Below are 14,932 nucleotides of genomic sequence, written 5' to 3' on the forward strand. Positions count from 1 at the left end.
GGTGGCTCAAGCGAATGAGCACCCTTCTCCCACATGGGAGGTCCCAGGTTCGGTTTCTGGTGCCTCATAAAGATGAGCAGACACAGAGAGCACACAGCAAATGGACACAGAGAGCAGACAGGGACTGCAAACAACGGGGGGGGGGGGGGGATGATAAATAAATAAATAAAATAAATCATTTTTTAAAATGCTAATATAGAAGGTATGGTGTGGAGAAAGGCAAAGCCAGCATGAACTGGGACCGTGGGCAATGCTGTAAAAATCCAGATTTTTTTTTTTAAGATTTATTTTTTATTTAGTTCTCTTCCCTTCACCCCCCCCCCCAAGCTGTCTGCTCTCTGTGTCCATTTGCTGTGTGTCCTTCTGTGTCTGCTTGTATTCTTGTCAGTGGCACTGGGAATCTATGTCCTTTTTTTTTGGCATCATCTTGCTGTGTCAGCTCCCCGTGTGTGCGGCACTGTTCCTGGGCAGGCTGCGCTTTTTTTGCATGGGGCGGCTCTCCTTACGGGGTGCACTCCTTGAGCGTGGGGCTCCCCTGCGTGGCATGGCACTCCTCGCGCACATCAGCACTGCGCATAGGCCAGCTCACCAGACTGGTCAGGAGGCCCTGGGTTTGAACCCTGGACTTCCCATGTGGTAGGCGGATGCTCTATCCGTTGGGCCAAATCCACTCCCGAAAACTCAGATTTTAAATATACCCAAAGGGCTCCAGAGCAGCCCTTACCACCCTTCTGAGCTTTGCCTGATTTCTTTATCTCACAAACGTGGACATTGAAGCTGAAAGGCAGCAGGAGCTCCTCAGGGTCATGGGACAGGTACGCGGAGGTGCAGGACCGGACCAAGGGGTCATGGGTGCCAGAGAGCCGCCAGCCCCAGGGCTCCCAGCCGCCCCTGCTAACCAGGGCTGGGAGTTACTGCTCGCATTCCCGGGCGCCGGTGCCTCGCCAATCAGCAGAGCCTACGACCTGTCACCACGCTTCAAGGTGCCCCAGTTTAAAAACGATACGTACACTGCGGTTTTCAATCAGTTATAAGTAAGAGAAGACGCACTAACCTTACCAAAAGTTCTTTCAGCGCTAAAGGAATTTTAAACGGTAACTTCTATGACTATTTTTAAAATACAAGGAAATGCACGGTGACCAAAAGGTCAAGGGTTGATGCCTAGCCGTAGTTACTTCTCAGTGGTAAGCTTACCAATGACTTCGCTGTCGGCTTATCCGAGTTTTTTGTATTGCCATATTAAATATACACAGGGTTTGATAAAAGAATAATGAGGGTTTACAAACGCTATTTTTAAAAATATTATTTATTTTTCTGAAACCATCTCTGACCTGGAAAACATTTTCTTTCTTTCAAATAAGCAGTACTTTCCAATGACTATGCACTCCCCGTGAGAGCTACATTCTTTATTCGGGGGTCAAGTTAAGTTCTCTCTCTATGTTAGGGAAAGGCTTTATTTGCTGTTTGTTTTCCCCCCGCCTACTCAGTTTTGAGGGGTAACTTGTATTATTACCTCTCTTTACCTGGTTTGATTTATGATCTTGGAAGTCAGGTCCCTCTTTCCGAGGTCAGAGAAAGGAAAAAAAAAAAGGTTTCCCCATCTAATACCAGATAAAATATCTGAAAAGGTCATTGCAGACCTTGACAGAGACACATACAATTTCGACACAATCTGATAAAGCAGCAACTAGAAAACTTTTATCAGAAGAAAACCTAACTTGCCATTTCCCAGCTCAATTGATTGAACTTTTTTTTATCTGAAATGACAGACATTATAAGATAGGAAAAGCTGCAGATAAGAAACCAAATTGAGTAGTCTTGAATCAGATCAGATTGTCTGACCCCGGTTCAAACTCCCACACCTGCTCTGAATGGGTCACCGAGAGCCTCTTGGCACCGTCCCCCAGGGGTTTTGAAACACTGCAAAAGTGGTGAACTTTGAGACGTTAGCGTTTATTCTGCGATTATAATTAACCTGCTCACCAGTTGCTATCGATCAATTCTGAATGGAGGTGATAAAGTTTGACTGGATTTTTAGAAGTAAAAATGGAGATTTAAACAAGGGAGAAAAAAGGAGGGTTAAAAAACAATTTAAGGTCTGGATTCCCTTTTTTTTTTTTTTTTAAGATGGTACCAGGGATTGAACCCGGGACCTGGTACATGCAAAGCAGGTGCTCAACCACTGAGCTACGCTCGCTCCTCCTGAACTCAACTTTAAGACGCAAAACTGAACCTGCGACTGGGGGACCCCAAAGCCCATGGCTTAATAAGCCTCAAAACTCCCCACCCAACTGGGTGGCCACTCCTTGATTTCTCCCCCTCCAAAATAAAGTATCCCAAGACTGCTCAATGTGGAGCGAGAGACAGCCTGCCCCTCCACGGTTTCCAACAAATGGAGAGACTTACCTGTCTGCTTTATACTTCTCCTATGGGGGAAAAAAAGATATTTGAAAACATCAAGTCAATTCCTGGGCCCTGGCAGGATCCTGAAGGCCAGAAAACCAAATTCTCACCATTAAGATAAGAAGCTTGGCTATCCTGGCTCGGTTCTGATTACAGAGCAGTAACAGATAAACCACAGGCCACCTGCCAGAAACAAGAGCCTCCACGATCTGCTTGGCCATTCCGCGCAGGTCAATTCCCCGCGGCCCTTTTGGCCTGGGGTTTTATTCACTTTCTTAATCCATGTCTCTATCTACATCCTTATTAGAAGCGTAATTATTATGCTTTTCCCCTTCCTTTCTCTGGCCCTCTCACAAACACATCTGAAATCTTCAGAAAAAGGGGAAATACAGAGATGATGGTTATAGGTTTCCTTTGAGAGGGCCATAGAGTTTTGCTCTTTTGTGGGAAAACATTCTGGTCTGCAGGATCGCTGTGCAGTTCTTTCTGCACACGAGGAGCTGGAAGACTGAAGAGGAAGTGGGCAGGGCGCCGCGCCTGTCGCTGGCTCTGCGGCTGCGTCCCACTGAGCTGGACTGGGAAGACCCAGTGCAGCTGGAGAAGCACTGGTGGGAAGAGGCCCGAGCAGGAGAGAAGTGATCCTGGGTGAGAGCTGGCGGATGGACAAGGAGCAGCAAAGAGACCAGGGATTAGCAGTCCCCAGGGGGAGAACTGGCAAATGCCAAGTGTGGTAAATGGGAAAAGGTGTGATCCCTTCAATGGGACAGGTTCTGTTGTTTGCTCCGGGGGAATTTAGACAAAGTAATGACTCTTTCTGCCCATCAGTTTCCTTTGGGGTAAAATGGGGATAATGGTATTTATCTCTCAGAGAAAGCCTCTGGCACTTCCCGCTTTACCTGATGATTTCCTCAATGGCCCTTGGGAAAGGATCCAGCTTTCTATTCGCTAGGGGATGCCGTGCAAGATACAGGCCACTATTCCCCAAAAGTTGCTAGCTAGCTATCCAAACACTACCAAAGACTAACTTGTAACAGGTTTATCTTGTATAAAAGAGATGAAAGGTGATTCCTATTACAACCCCGCTCATACGACCCACCTGCCTTGCAGCTCTAAGGGAGCCAGCACCACGCTGACGTAGAGGATGTCGCTACACAAGGGACCACGGCGTGGCCCATCAACGCAGGCCCATTTCCAAGCCACCCGGGGACTTAGCACCAGGTCCTGCAGGATGTAGCTCCCCAAAAGCCACCAGGAGACCAAACACGTGCAGATCTCCATAAAGGTCCCTTCCAGCTGTCGTAGCAGCAGCCCCTGCTTGCAAGGACTGCCCTCCTCTAAGACCATGGAAAAAGCCGGCCGCCTTCCTCGATTCTCAAGCAAACCTGGGCAGCGCTCAAGCAAACCTGGGCAGCAGCGTGGACACCCCAAGCTCAGCTCTAAATTCAGTAAAACTCAACTAGCTTAAAAGAATCACCTTGCCCTGGAGGAAAGAAATTTATTCTTCAAAAGCAATGCCATCACTGCCCGAGGCTTCCCACCTTGGTCCCGGGAGGTGCCCGGCAGCACTGCGAGGGGTGTGCGTGTGTGCCCTGGGGGGGGGGGGGGGGGAGCTTAGGAAGCCGCCCCAGGGAGGGGGGAGTCTGACCACTGCTGACTCAGCAGAGCCCAGGATGAGACCCCCCCCTCGGCAATGCAATCTCCAGTTGGAGAAGCCAGAGCCAAAAGCCAAATTCAATAAACAGCAGTTTAAAAGTTTTAAAGCACTTGCCCTGCACATCCGTAAACACTAAACAGAGTCCTTTTAAAAAGTTGAAAGAGGGAGCGAGGCTTTCAGGAAGTTGACTCATGAATACTATACATCTCTTTTTAGAAAGGTAACTGGCTTAATACCTTTTTACAAACCGGTAATACTTAACATGGGTCAAAATTAGGGAGGTTCCCTTGGGTCCGGAAGGTCAAAGTCCTTCTCCCACTCGCAGAGATTCTCCCCACAGGAAACTCAAGAGTTCACATCCCTTGTGACTATTTCCAGAAGATTCAGGTGAGCAGTCTTTTCTTCTCTTTTCTTACAGCAAGAGTATAGGGCTACATACGTATTCCTCACTCATAAATGTCTGGGAGAGGATTCCATGCCATGACAGAATGAAAGCCTCAATTATTTTGTGCCTACACGATAGCCGATCACTTGTGTGCAGCAGAAATATACAACCAAAGGATGAACATTTGGGTTGTTTCCAATTTTTGTTACTAAAAACAGTGCTGCAATTAAAATGTGCCAGTGTATTTGTAGAATAAATTCCTAGAAGTCAAATCTCTGGGTCAGGAGTATATAATTTAGGGGAACAGGTATAGCTCAGTGGCTGAGCGCCAGCTTCCCACATACGAGATCCTGGGTTCACTCTCTGGCCCCGTACCTCCAAAAAGCAAAGTACATAATTCGTAATTGGCCGGATAACACCGAGGGCTCTCCCTGAAGGGTGTACCAATTTACACTCCCGCCCACAGCTATCAGAGTTCCTGTTTCCCCACACCTCATAGTTTCTTTTCATTTCAGGGAGAAAAAAATAGGGGAGGATACAGAAGAAAGCGTTATCTACAAGTGTCCCCTGTGCACGATTCCACCGAGAGCTTAGAAAGTGCCTCGCGACGGTGACGCCACCTCCTCACGGGACACAATGGCAAGTGACAGAGCTCAGCAGGGGCACAGCACAGCCCCGCGCACCCCGCACGCCTTCCTCCTTGACCTGGGGCTCGAGCCGAGCACCAGAGCCCAGCCCAGCCCCCGCTGCCCTGCGCAGGGTGGTGACCGGAAAGTTAAACAAGCCTGGTTGTCCCAAAGACTGACAAATCGTTCTCTGGCCAAACAAGCTACTTAGAGCTGGTCTCGCAGAGTTCCCTGAATAAATGGACTTTGTTGATAAGCAGCCCTCAAGGGATCCAGGGTTTTCCATGACCTACACGGTACGCCAACTCCTAGGACACTTTGACTGCCTCCTCACCTAACGCAGCAAGCTTCCTGTAAAGAAACCCCGTGGGTAAGGCCGGTGCTAGCCATACCTGGTACCGTGTTATTTTAATCAAGTCTTTAAAGAACGTTATATAATTGATTGTTTCCCTATTACTCAGAATCATCATTACTCCATAGTAAAAAAAAATTTCAGAGCTGTTCTAGTAAGCTCTATCACTGTGCATATATTTTTTTTCAGGAGATCCTGGGCTTCGAACTCAGGACCTCATACCTGGGAGGCTGGCACTCACCCACTGAGCTCCATCCACTCCCCAGTGAGAGCTGGTTTTTCATTTGTTTTGTTTTGGGGAGGTACCAGGGATTGAACCCAGGGCCTCATGCATGGGAAGCAGGCGCTCCACCACTGAGCTACATCCACTCCCCATACCATGCATGTTTATATACAGCCTACATCTCCTTTCAGCCTTATGTATTTCCAAGCATTACATTTTTAAAAGTCAACTTTATTGAGGTATAATGTCTATGCAATAAAAGTCTCATTTTAAATGTGCATTTCAATGAATTTTGACAAAAGGATATACCAGTATGACTACCTTCAGGGGTTCATTAAAAGGAAACAGCTATAAGATCCTGCGACAGATATTTCAAATTCTCACCAACAAAGTGGCCCCTATCCCTTGAAATGCACGAATCCCTTCCCCAGCTCCTCTGGCAGAGGGCAAGAGACTCTACTGAAACACTTCCAGTGCTCAGGGGTTTATTATGAAGACAAGCTACTCGATTTCCAAACAACTATAACCACACATGCGAAATTGTTCTCCTCAAAACTCATAGCTGATATCCTGGAAACACCTCCCCTGAGTCTCTGGAGAATGGCTGAGACTGGGGGTCTCCACGAATGCTGAATTGAAGAAAGAGAAAAATAGCAGACATGAAGAATACATTTGCTCCATCACAAGTGGCTGGGGACACACATTCAAAACTCTTGAGAAAAAACAGTACACCAGGGAAACTGCAATGAGTACTAGAGTGATAAAAGGCCCAAATGCCTACATCGTAGTTATCTCCTAAGCCCGGGACTCATGATTTGACCCAACTGAAATCGATGTTATCAAATCAGGTCCTTGTGGAAGGCCTTACCTGTTTAAACCATGTAATCTGTTTAGTTATTTCATGCAATCGTGTCTCCCCTTCCTCAGAAGTGTGTACAATACATGACGTTGGCAATGACAAAAAAAAAACAAAAACAAAACTCATAGCTACTTACTCAGTGCAACGTGAGGTCATGTGGCCACAGCCTTTTCCCTCTTAAGTATCTTTACAGTTCCTCTGTCCCTCTCCAATCCACCCCAGCGGCTGTCCTCCAGCCTACACAGCCCCCCTTCCCTCAGCGGCTCCCCAGTTTCCAGAACCCTCCCTACCCTGGCCATTCTCTCCTGACCGCGCTCCAGTTCGCCTCTCACAGGACTAGAAACAAGCCATTGTACGGGGCTGGCAGGGGCGGTTACATCCGAAATGCCGACTCAAATATTTGCTACGTGCCCAGCATGTGCCAGGCACTTAAATACGAGGGAGACTCTGTGCCTGCCCCTCAGTAAGGTCAGAGAGTTCCACGAATGACGCCGAAGAATTACAATTTCAGCTCTTGCTGCAGAGTCTTAGCTCACACTGAACTTGGACTCAAAGTCCACACACACTGCAGGCAAAGCAGAATACGTTTTTCCAACTTATGGATGCCCCTGCCAGATTTTATTATTTTGATTTTTGCCTTATTCCAATATAAGCAATGGATGAACCCTGGCAAGATATTGACTATTGCGCTTCCTGAAGTAGTTAATGCTTCACAGAAAAATAACGGTGTTCTGTGACGGCTTCTCACTGAAAGCAAAAATGGTTTCTGAGGTTTAAGGGTGAACCAGTCCACGTGGGCTTAGCTACAGTGATAAATAAGTTGTTTGAACAAAAGCCAGCTGTGCTGTATTTCTCTCAGGGTATGTAGGTAAACGAGGGCATCTCTTTTCTTCTTAATTACAGGTTCTTCTCCTGGCACACTCTTATGCGTCCGTCAAGACCAAATGCAGATGTGCCCACCCTGGTGGACGATTTCCAGATTCCTCGACTTCTACTGGTGCGCTCCTCTACCTTCCTTTGCTATCAGTCAATGCCCATACCACACTATTAGGTCATCTATCCCAGTGTGACTGCTTGTAGCACTACACATTCCACATCCTGGGAAGCCGCGCAGTCCCTGGCAAATAAGAAACTGGCCACCTGACACGACCGTGGGTGCCCCACGTGACTGTTGAATAAAATCACCGTCCTTTATAAAGGGCCAAAGCCAAACACTTCATAAGCACTAGCTTATTTATAATTTAAGACAACGCTACAAGTAGTTACGATTGTCTCATTTTATGGAGAAGGAAGTAAAATTGAGAGAGGTTAAGTAACTTGCCCAGGATCACACAGGGCACCTGGCATTAAATCTAGGTCTTCCTGACTCCCAAACCCTCCGCTCACACCATGCTCGGCTGTCACCTCAAGGCCCACCGCACAGAGCGAGCGTGCAATAAACAGGATGGAGCGATGAGCACTAACCATCACCCTTCCAGCCCTCGGTGAGTGTCTACGATTAAAGGCAAGCACCAGCGCCTCCCGACGAGGGCCCGAGGAAGGGAAACGCGAGGGCGAGCACGTTCACACAGGCTGCTTCCCCCTGAGCCGGCCGCCTGCAGGACATGCGCCCTGTTTCCTCACAAGGACGACCTGGCCTTGTCATGACCTGGCCCTTGACAACTCCTGGCTCGGCGCAGAGGAGAAACTCCAACTGCCCGGCCAAAGCGGCCCCTCCAGGCCGGACTTCTGCAAATTCCTGTTGGGAGGCCGAGCTCAGGAGGACAGGGCGAGCTTGGCAAGAGAGCTGCACCCCAAAAACCGGCAGGCCCCTTGTTGAGGCTGGAGGTGGGGAAACACGAATTCAGACCCGCCTGCGTGGAATGGGCCCCATTTTAAAATACGCACGCTGCGTGCCCTCCCGCGGCATTGTGCTTTTTGTTCTCGTTTTTCAGTGCTGCAGCTGTGACTCCGTGGACCAGAAAGTATTCTCCATCTTTGGATTTTTTTTTGCTTCTCCCTTTTCCTTCACTTCCAAATTCCCACTACCAGATTAGAGGGTTAGAAAAGCAAGCCCCCAAGGTAAAAGAAATGGAACCGTGGGGACCACTCCAATGTCCACTTAAAAGTCAGGGGCGCCCTGGCAGAGGGTTCCAAGAATGCAGGGCCCAGCGCCCCACCCAAGGCTCCCACCCGAGCCGCCATTGTATGGAGATGGGCCGCCGGGCCACTGCGCAAAGCTCCTCCCCCAGGCCGTGCGCCCCTCCTCCCCAGGGGTGCAGTCTGGCTCCTCCACGGGGGAGGGGGAGACCAGAAGCCACCGACGCAGCCCGCGGCGCCACTTCCACGGTTAATCAGTTTACCCGGGATGTGTATTTGGCTGGAGCCCCCCCTGGGGACCTACCCTGCCTTCCCCAGACGGGGGATAATTTAAAAGCTCTTCAAAGCCAGGGCCCTGCTCCGAATCAGCCCGAGACCGAACCTGGGAGAGACAGGCTTTACTCTTCAAAGCGAGAACAAATGCAAAGGATTTAGCACTTAGTAGGTAGTCAATAAATGTTAACTTTTGTTTCTCAAGTCTGGGCTTCTTAATCCAAACCCGATTCTCCCTCCCTTCCTGGAATTCCACAGGAGAGAGCTCCTTCGTTTTGAGCTAGTGATCGCGGCTTCCCTCTCTCTCTGCCCGCAGGTGAGGGCCCCTCGGGCTCCGGCTAAGCTCGTGGGTCCCTCTGGAAGTCCAGGGGTGGGCACAGTGGCGGTCCTGCCCGGGGCCTAGCTTTGGATGGGAATATAGAGCCCATCGCGGTTCTCTCTCATCCCTGGAGACCTGGGCACGGGGAGGCTCGCTGTTGGCCCAGGCGCCGCCTCAACGCGGGCACTCAGAAGCCCCGCGGCGGCCTGTGTTCCTCCGCTGAGCACGGGTGGCCTCTGCCTGCGCACCTGGGTACATCTGCCAGGCACGCCGGGACCCCAGCCTGGGCACGCCCCAGCCCACCTGCCGGCGGCCTCGGCCGGCCTCCCTCCTCCGTTCCCGCCGTGAAATCTCAAACCCAAAAATCATCCGCCACCCCGAGGGCCCTTCCAGCCGGGCGAGGAGAGGCCCACAAGTTTCCCCTGCCCGAGCCCACCTGATCAGTTCCCCGCGGAGGCCTGGGGGGACCGGGCGGACACGACAACAGAAACCCGGCGCCCCCGGGGAACCAGGGCCCCCCGCAGGCCCAGCGCGCCGGTGGCAGGAGGGTCGCACGGAGGACTGCCCCCTCGACCGGCCTCGGGCTTCGCGGGGCGCCGCAGGCCCCTCTTGCGGGCCCCCCTCCTGGCAGAGCCGCTGGCACCCAGCCTCCTCCCGCCCCCCGGGCAGGGCGCGCGCCCCCCCACGGTACTCACCGAGGTTGGGGTGTCGCGCAGCGGGGTTGGCGCGGCCGGGCAGGCTGTGCAGCACCGGGCCGTCGAAGGGGCCGGCCGAGGCGGCGGCGGCCGCGGCCCAGGACGCGCCCACGTCGGCCATGTAGGCGGGGTAGGCGCCCGAGTAGGAGCCGCCGAAGCCCGCGCGCCCGTACTGCTCGCGGCCCGCCAGCCCCGCGCCCGGCGCCGCGCCCGCCCCGCCGTAGGCCGCCGCTTCCCGGGCCGCGGCGGCGGCGGCGGCGGCCGCCAGCGAGCCGGAGGGGCCGGGGAAGGAGAAGCGCGGCGACACGGGCGGCGACGCGTAGGCGGCCCCGTCGGCGGCCGCCTGGCTCCAGCCCGGGCTGCCCTGCTGCGCCCCGGGCCCCGCGCCCGCCGCCGCCGCCGCCCCCGCGCCGGCCCCCGCCGCCGCCCCCGCCGCGCCGCCGCCCGCGCCCGGCAGGTAGGACAGGCCGAGCACGGAGGACGGCACGCGCGGCGTGGGCACGTAGACGGGCGGGGACGCGGCGCCCGCGCTGTGCACGAAGGCGCCGGGGCCGCCCGCCTCGTAGGCGCCGGGCGGGGGGCCGTGGTTGGCGGTCATGGCCAGGCTCTGGTACATGGCCCCGCGCCGCCGGGCCTCCGCCGCCCGCGGGCACGCTCGGCGCGGGACGGGGACCAGCAGGGCCGGGGGCGCGCGGGCGAGCGGCTGTCCGGAAAGCGGCGGCCGACGAAGGACTCAGCGGGCCAAGCGCCCAGGTCCCCACGCACACGGGTGCGGCCCCCGGCGCGGGCTTGGATCCAGGCTGGAACGGAGAGAGTCCGGGCTCTGTGTGCCCAAATCCCAACTGGAACGGCTTGTCGTCGCGGGCGGCAGGGAGGCACGCGCCCACGTCGGGGCTGGCGGTCCGCGGGGGGCGGCACGCGGGGCCCCCTCGTCAGGCTCCCGGGCCTTCTATCCGCGCACGCGGGCGCTGGGTCCCGCAGGAGTGCTCCGCAGGCGGGGCCGGCTCGGGGCCTCCTAGTTGGTGCCGCGGTCCTAAAGGAAGAAGGAGAGAAAGAGAGCGAGAGTCACCCCGAGCCTTCGTCGCGCGTTCCCCGGGCTCGGTGGCCTCGCCGGCACCGCACACGAAAGCGTCCCGCCCGGGGCCGGCTTCGGAGGCCGCCTGGCCGGGCCACCGCCTTCGTTCGGCCTTTGTTTCCTCGAGGCCGCGGCGGCCGCTGCCCGGGAGGCCTCAGGGAGGGGCGCCCTGGGGGTGGCAGACTCGCCGGCTCTTGGGCTGGGTGTAATCGATCGTGATCTAGGTCAATTATTTTTGTATTGCTTATCAGGAAGGGCTCTCGCACCACAGTTCCTCGAGCATATTTTTGTCACAGTATTTTTACCTTCAAGGGTTTGCAAGAGCATGCCCGGAACCCACGAAATCGCCCCCCGTCCCCTTTGTTCCTCCACCCCTCACTAGGCGTCCCTGGCCATCAGAGAACTTCAGCGTGCCCACAGCGGTAAGGACAATCTATAAAAACCAGCAACCTAAGAAATTTGGTTTGTAATCATTTTTCTCTAAAATGTTTATAAATGAGTCGCAGTGTCTGCTTAATCTCCGGAGGTTTGTGACACTCCTTATCCAAATTAGACAAGCTACATGTTTCTTGCCAAGAGCGATATCGTAGAGATTTTGTAGATTGGATACTGAGACCAAAAAGTGAGAGTAATGTACAAGGCCACTTGCAGAGCCGCTCCCTGGGCCGTCCATATGTCCACGTGGATTAAACGGGTTTTTCACGTACACTCCTGCGTCCACCAAGGCATGGACTAACAGTCGGAAAACTGACACGAGTGCCCGAGGAAAGAAGTGTGTAGGGCCTGAGTGTCTGCTTGCTAGCATCCTGTGTTCTGCTTCTACCAGGAAATTTCTCTGATAAAATACGAGCTTCCGTTCCGCAGCACCTGGTCTGCTCCAGGCACTATTTTTCCCGTCTCCATTGGCAAAGGTATCTCTTTTCACTTTACGAAAGCGTGAACCGAGGCCCAGGGAAGTTCTGAGACTTGTCTAAAATCAAAGTCCAGCCGAGAGGGGCTGTGGGAGTCAGAATTACAGGGCTCCAAGCATTTGGGGCTGTGCAAAACATGCCCTTGGCTGTCCCCAAGTCGAGGCAGCAACTCTGAATCCTGGTTTCCGTTTCATTGCAATAGCAGACTTAGGAGGAAAGAAAAGCAACTGTATCCTAAATCCAGCCTCTGCCACTCACTGAATTTCTGACCTTACACAAATCACTTAGCTCTCTGTTCCTAAGCTGCCTCATCTGTAAAATGCAGATAATTAAAGGTTCCTATCCTGTAGCATCATTGTGAAGAGCATGAATGAAGATTATAAATTGATATTTGTGAAGCGCTTATAACAGGGTCTGGCACAAAGGAAGTTCTATATAACTCGGCTATTCTTATACACAGATTTCTAATATAACATAAGAAATGCCAACAGATTTAAATAACAAATGAATATGAACTATAATGAATAATATTTATTATTGTAGAATTCCAGAAACAGAATCTCTAATACACACTATCTAATGCTTTTCACAATTTTGCAGTATCAAAAATTACGATTATGGGATTAATAACACTATAATATATAGTGACATGGTAACTCCTCAATGGCTTATTTGCTTTCAAAAATATGCAATATTAAAACCAATAGAACTGTATAAACAAAGAATGAGCTCTAATGTAAGTTATGGGCTTACTAATTTAACTAAAAATGTATCAGTACTAGGACATCAATTGTAACAATTACACCAAACCAATGAAGATGTTAATAAAAGGGGAAACTATATTTGGGCAGGAAGGGTATATGGGAACTCTGTACTTTATGTGCAATTTTTCTGTAAACCTAAAACTGTTCTAAAAGGAAAGTCTGTTATTTAAATAAATATATAAAATAAATACATTATTGGTTTGGTGCACATTTCTTTCTAGCAAGAAGGTTGGCTTTGAGAGTAAACATAAAAATTTGACTTGAGGTCACTAACTCCCCTTTGCAAACGAGGGCAAAAAGTTAATACTCGTAGGACTCTCTGGGACTCAGTAAGTAAACATATGTGCTTACCTTAGTAAAATATCCAGTATTTAATTTTTAAAATCAAGTCGTTGACCTATTTCGTTGTATTTTCTGTAACACTAAACTCCTGCCGTTCTAAAAGATAGTGTCCCAGGTTTTCTTTTTCTCACATAATTGGAGGGAAGGAAGAGAGCCATACTTTTTGTATTCTAACTTCCAGTATACAGGCAAGTGCTAACTTGCAAGCTTTAAAATGTAAACGCTACAAGTGCCGCACACTAACCCCGGTCTTGACCGCACACTCGGCCTTTTTAACCGGCTGGTACGTTACCTCCGAGCTGGGTTCCCGGAGCAACACAAGGTGGAGAAAATACCGCTCTATACCTTTCTGGAAAAAAAACAAGAAAGTACGATTCCCTTAAACCGTTTCTGAGTTCCTACAATTGAACCTACGTCCAGGCGTCCACAGAGAGCCGAGCGAGACACTGGCCTCGCCGTGGGGCCCATCCCGCGGCCCACGACCTCCCCCCCTTCCCGATCCCTCCACCCAGCCCACCCCGCTTTCCAGGCGCACGGAAAAGTGCCTTCTCCCGGCACAGCTGAGCAGCGACAACGCCCGCGTCCGTCCCCCAGGCCCGGGGCGGCCCGGCGCCGTCGGCGCGCCTCCTGGCAGATTCTCCCCCGGTCTGCAGCAGCACCGGCCGCACACCACGCACACGCCCGCGGGAGATACGCGGGCAGCGTCCGGGAGACCCCGACGAGGTGCGGCATCGCCGCTTCTGTCCCGCCGTGACCGCGCGGGGCTGCCCACCCGCTTCCGACGAGCACAGGAAATGCGTCCCCGAGGCACTTCCCTGCCGGGCTCCGCGGCTGCGGGATTCGGAGCCGCCGCGGGATCCTCGCTCCCCTCTCCCCTCCGCGGGCCTCTCTCTGCCCGGCGTGACGCTGCCCACCAGCCCCCAGCCAGGCGGCTCGGCCTCGTCGAGCCCGGTGGCTGCCCGCGGCCGGCCCAGGGACGTCACCGCGCCCCGGCCACCGGCCGGTGTCATCCAGAAGCACTTCGGGTGGGGGTGGGGTGGTGAGCCTGGGGAGGGGCGCTCAACTCCCGTGACCACGGCCCGAAGGTGGTGAGGCCGGGCAGCGAGAGCCCCTGGGCAGCCCCCCGCCCCCGCTCCGCGTCCCCGCCGCCTCGCGCGGCTCCGCGTCCCGGCGGGTGTGCGGCCTGACCCGGCTCGGTCGGGCAGGGTGCCTTCACGCGGCCGCCGCCGCCTCCCGGGCCCGACCGCGAGGTGCCAGCACGGGGCTGGCAGCTGTGCGGGCATCGGGCGGGAATTCAAAGCGCCCCAGCTCGCAGCGGAAGAGCGAACCCCCACTTGGCCCAGCCCTCCTCGCCCCAAAGCTTGCTTGAACTCGATGCGGTCGCGGAGCCGCAGCTAAGAGAAGGGCAAGCCCGGGCCAGCTCGGAGGGTCGCCCTTTCATCTGCCACCTCCCGCCCGCGCTCCACGCGCGCGAGCGAGCTCGGCGTTGCTGGGACCGCGGGAGGCCGAGACGAGCGCCAGCGGAGGGCCGTACCTGCGGGGACGCGGCTGTCCCGGAGCCTTTCGCGCCCCGGCCTCGGGCAGGGCTCGGCGCGCGCTCTCCTGGGCGCCCCGGGGCGCGGGCGGCGGCAGGGCCCCGAGCTGCGGCGGCGGAGCCCCTCTCGGCCACGGTGCCGGCCGCCGCCGAGTCCCCTAGCTGGCCCCGCGGGTCCCCACGCCCCTCGGCTCCCGCCTCGCCCGGCGCTGAGTGGCCAGCGGGAGTCACGTGTCGCGGCGGGAGGCGGGGGTGCGCGCGGCGGCGGCCGGGCTGCGGGGCTCTAGTGAGGCTCCCGCGGCAGGCAAAGTCCAGGCGCCGGGAGCTCCGCGGAAACGCCCGGCGCTGCGCCGAGGGAGCGGGCCTTCACGCACAGCCCCGGGGCCGCGGCCTGGCGGTTTCGCCCAGAGCCCGCTTTGTTAACGGGACTCCCCGCTC

At 54.3% G+C, this 14,932-nt stretch overlaps 1 protein-coding gene across 2 annotated transcripts in view; it reads right to left on the reverse strand.

The window, feature by feature from the left end:
* GATA4 (GATA binding protein 4) overlaps window positions 1-14,634 on the reverse strand; it is a 69,962-nt gene extending 55,328 nt beyond the window's left edge. For both annotated transcript variants that reach the window (XM_058288028.2, XM_058288027.2), the window contains exons 1-2: window positions 14,495-14,634; window positions 9,869-10,901 (exon numbers count right to left, since the gene is read on the reverse strand). In XM_058288028.2, the coding sequence (XP_058144011.1) occupies window positions 9,869-10,484 (616 nt within the window). In that variant the 5' untranslated portion in view covers window positions 10,485-10,901; window positions 14,495-14,634. The remainder of the gene's footprint in view (window positions 1-9,868; window positions 10,902-14,494) is intronic.
* Window positions 14,635-14,932: the final 298 nt, after the last annotated feature.

Source organism: Dasypus novemcinctus, chromosome 25, assembly GCF_030445035.2.
Source record: "Dasypus novemcinctus isolate mDasNov1 chromosome 25, mDasNov1.1.hap2, whole genome shotgun sequence".
NCBI lineage: Eukaryota > Metazoa > Chordata > Mammalia > Cingulata > Dasypodidae > Dasypus > Dasypus novemcinctus.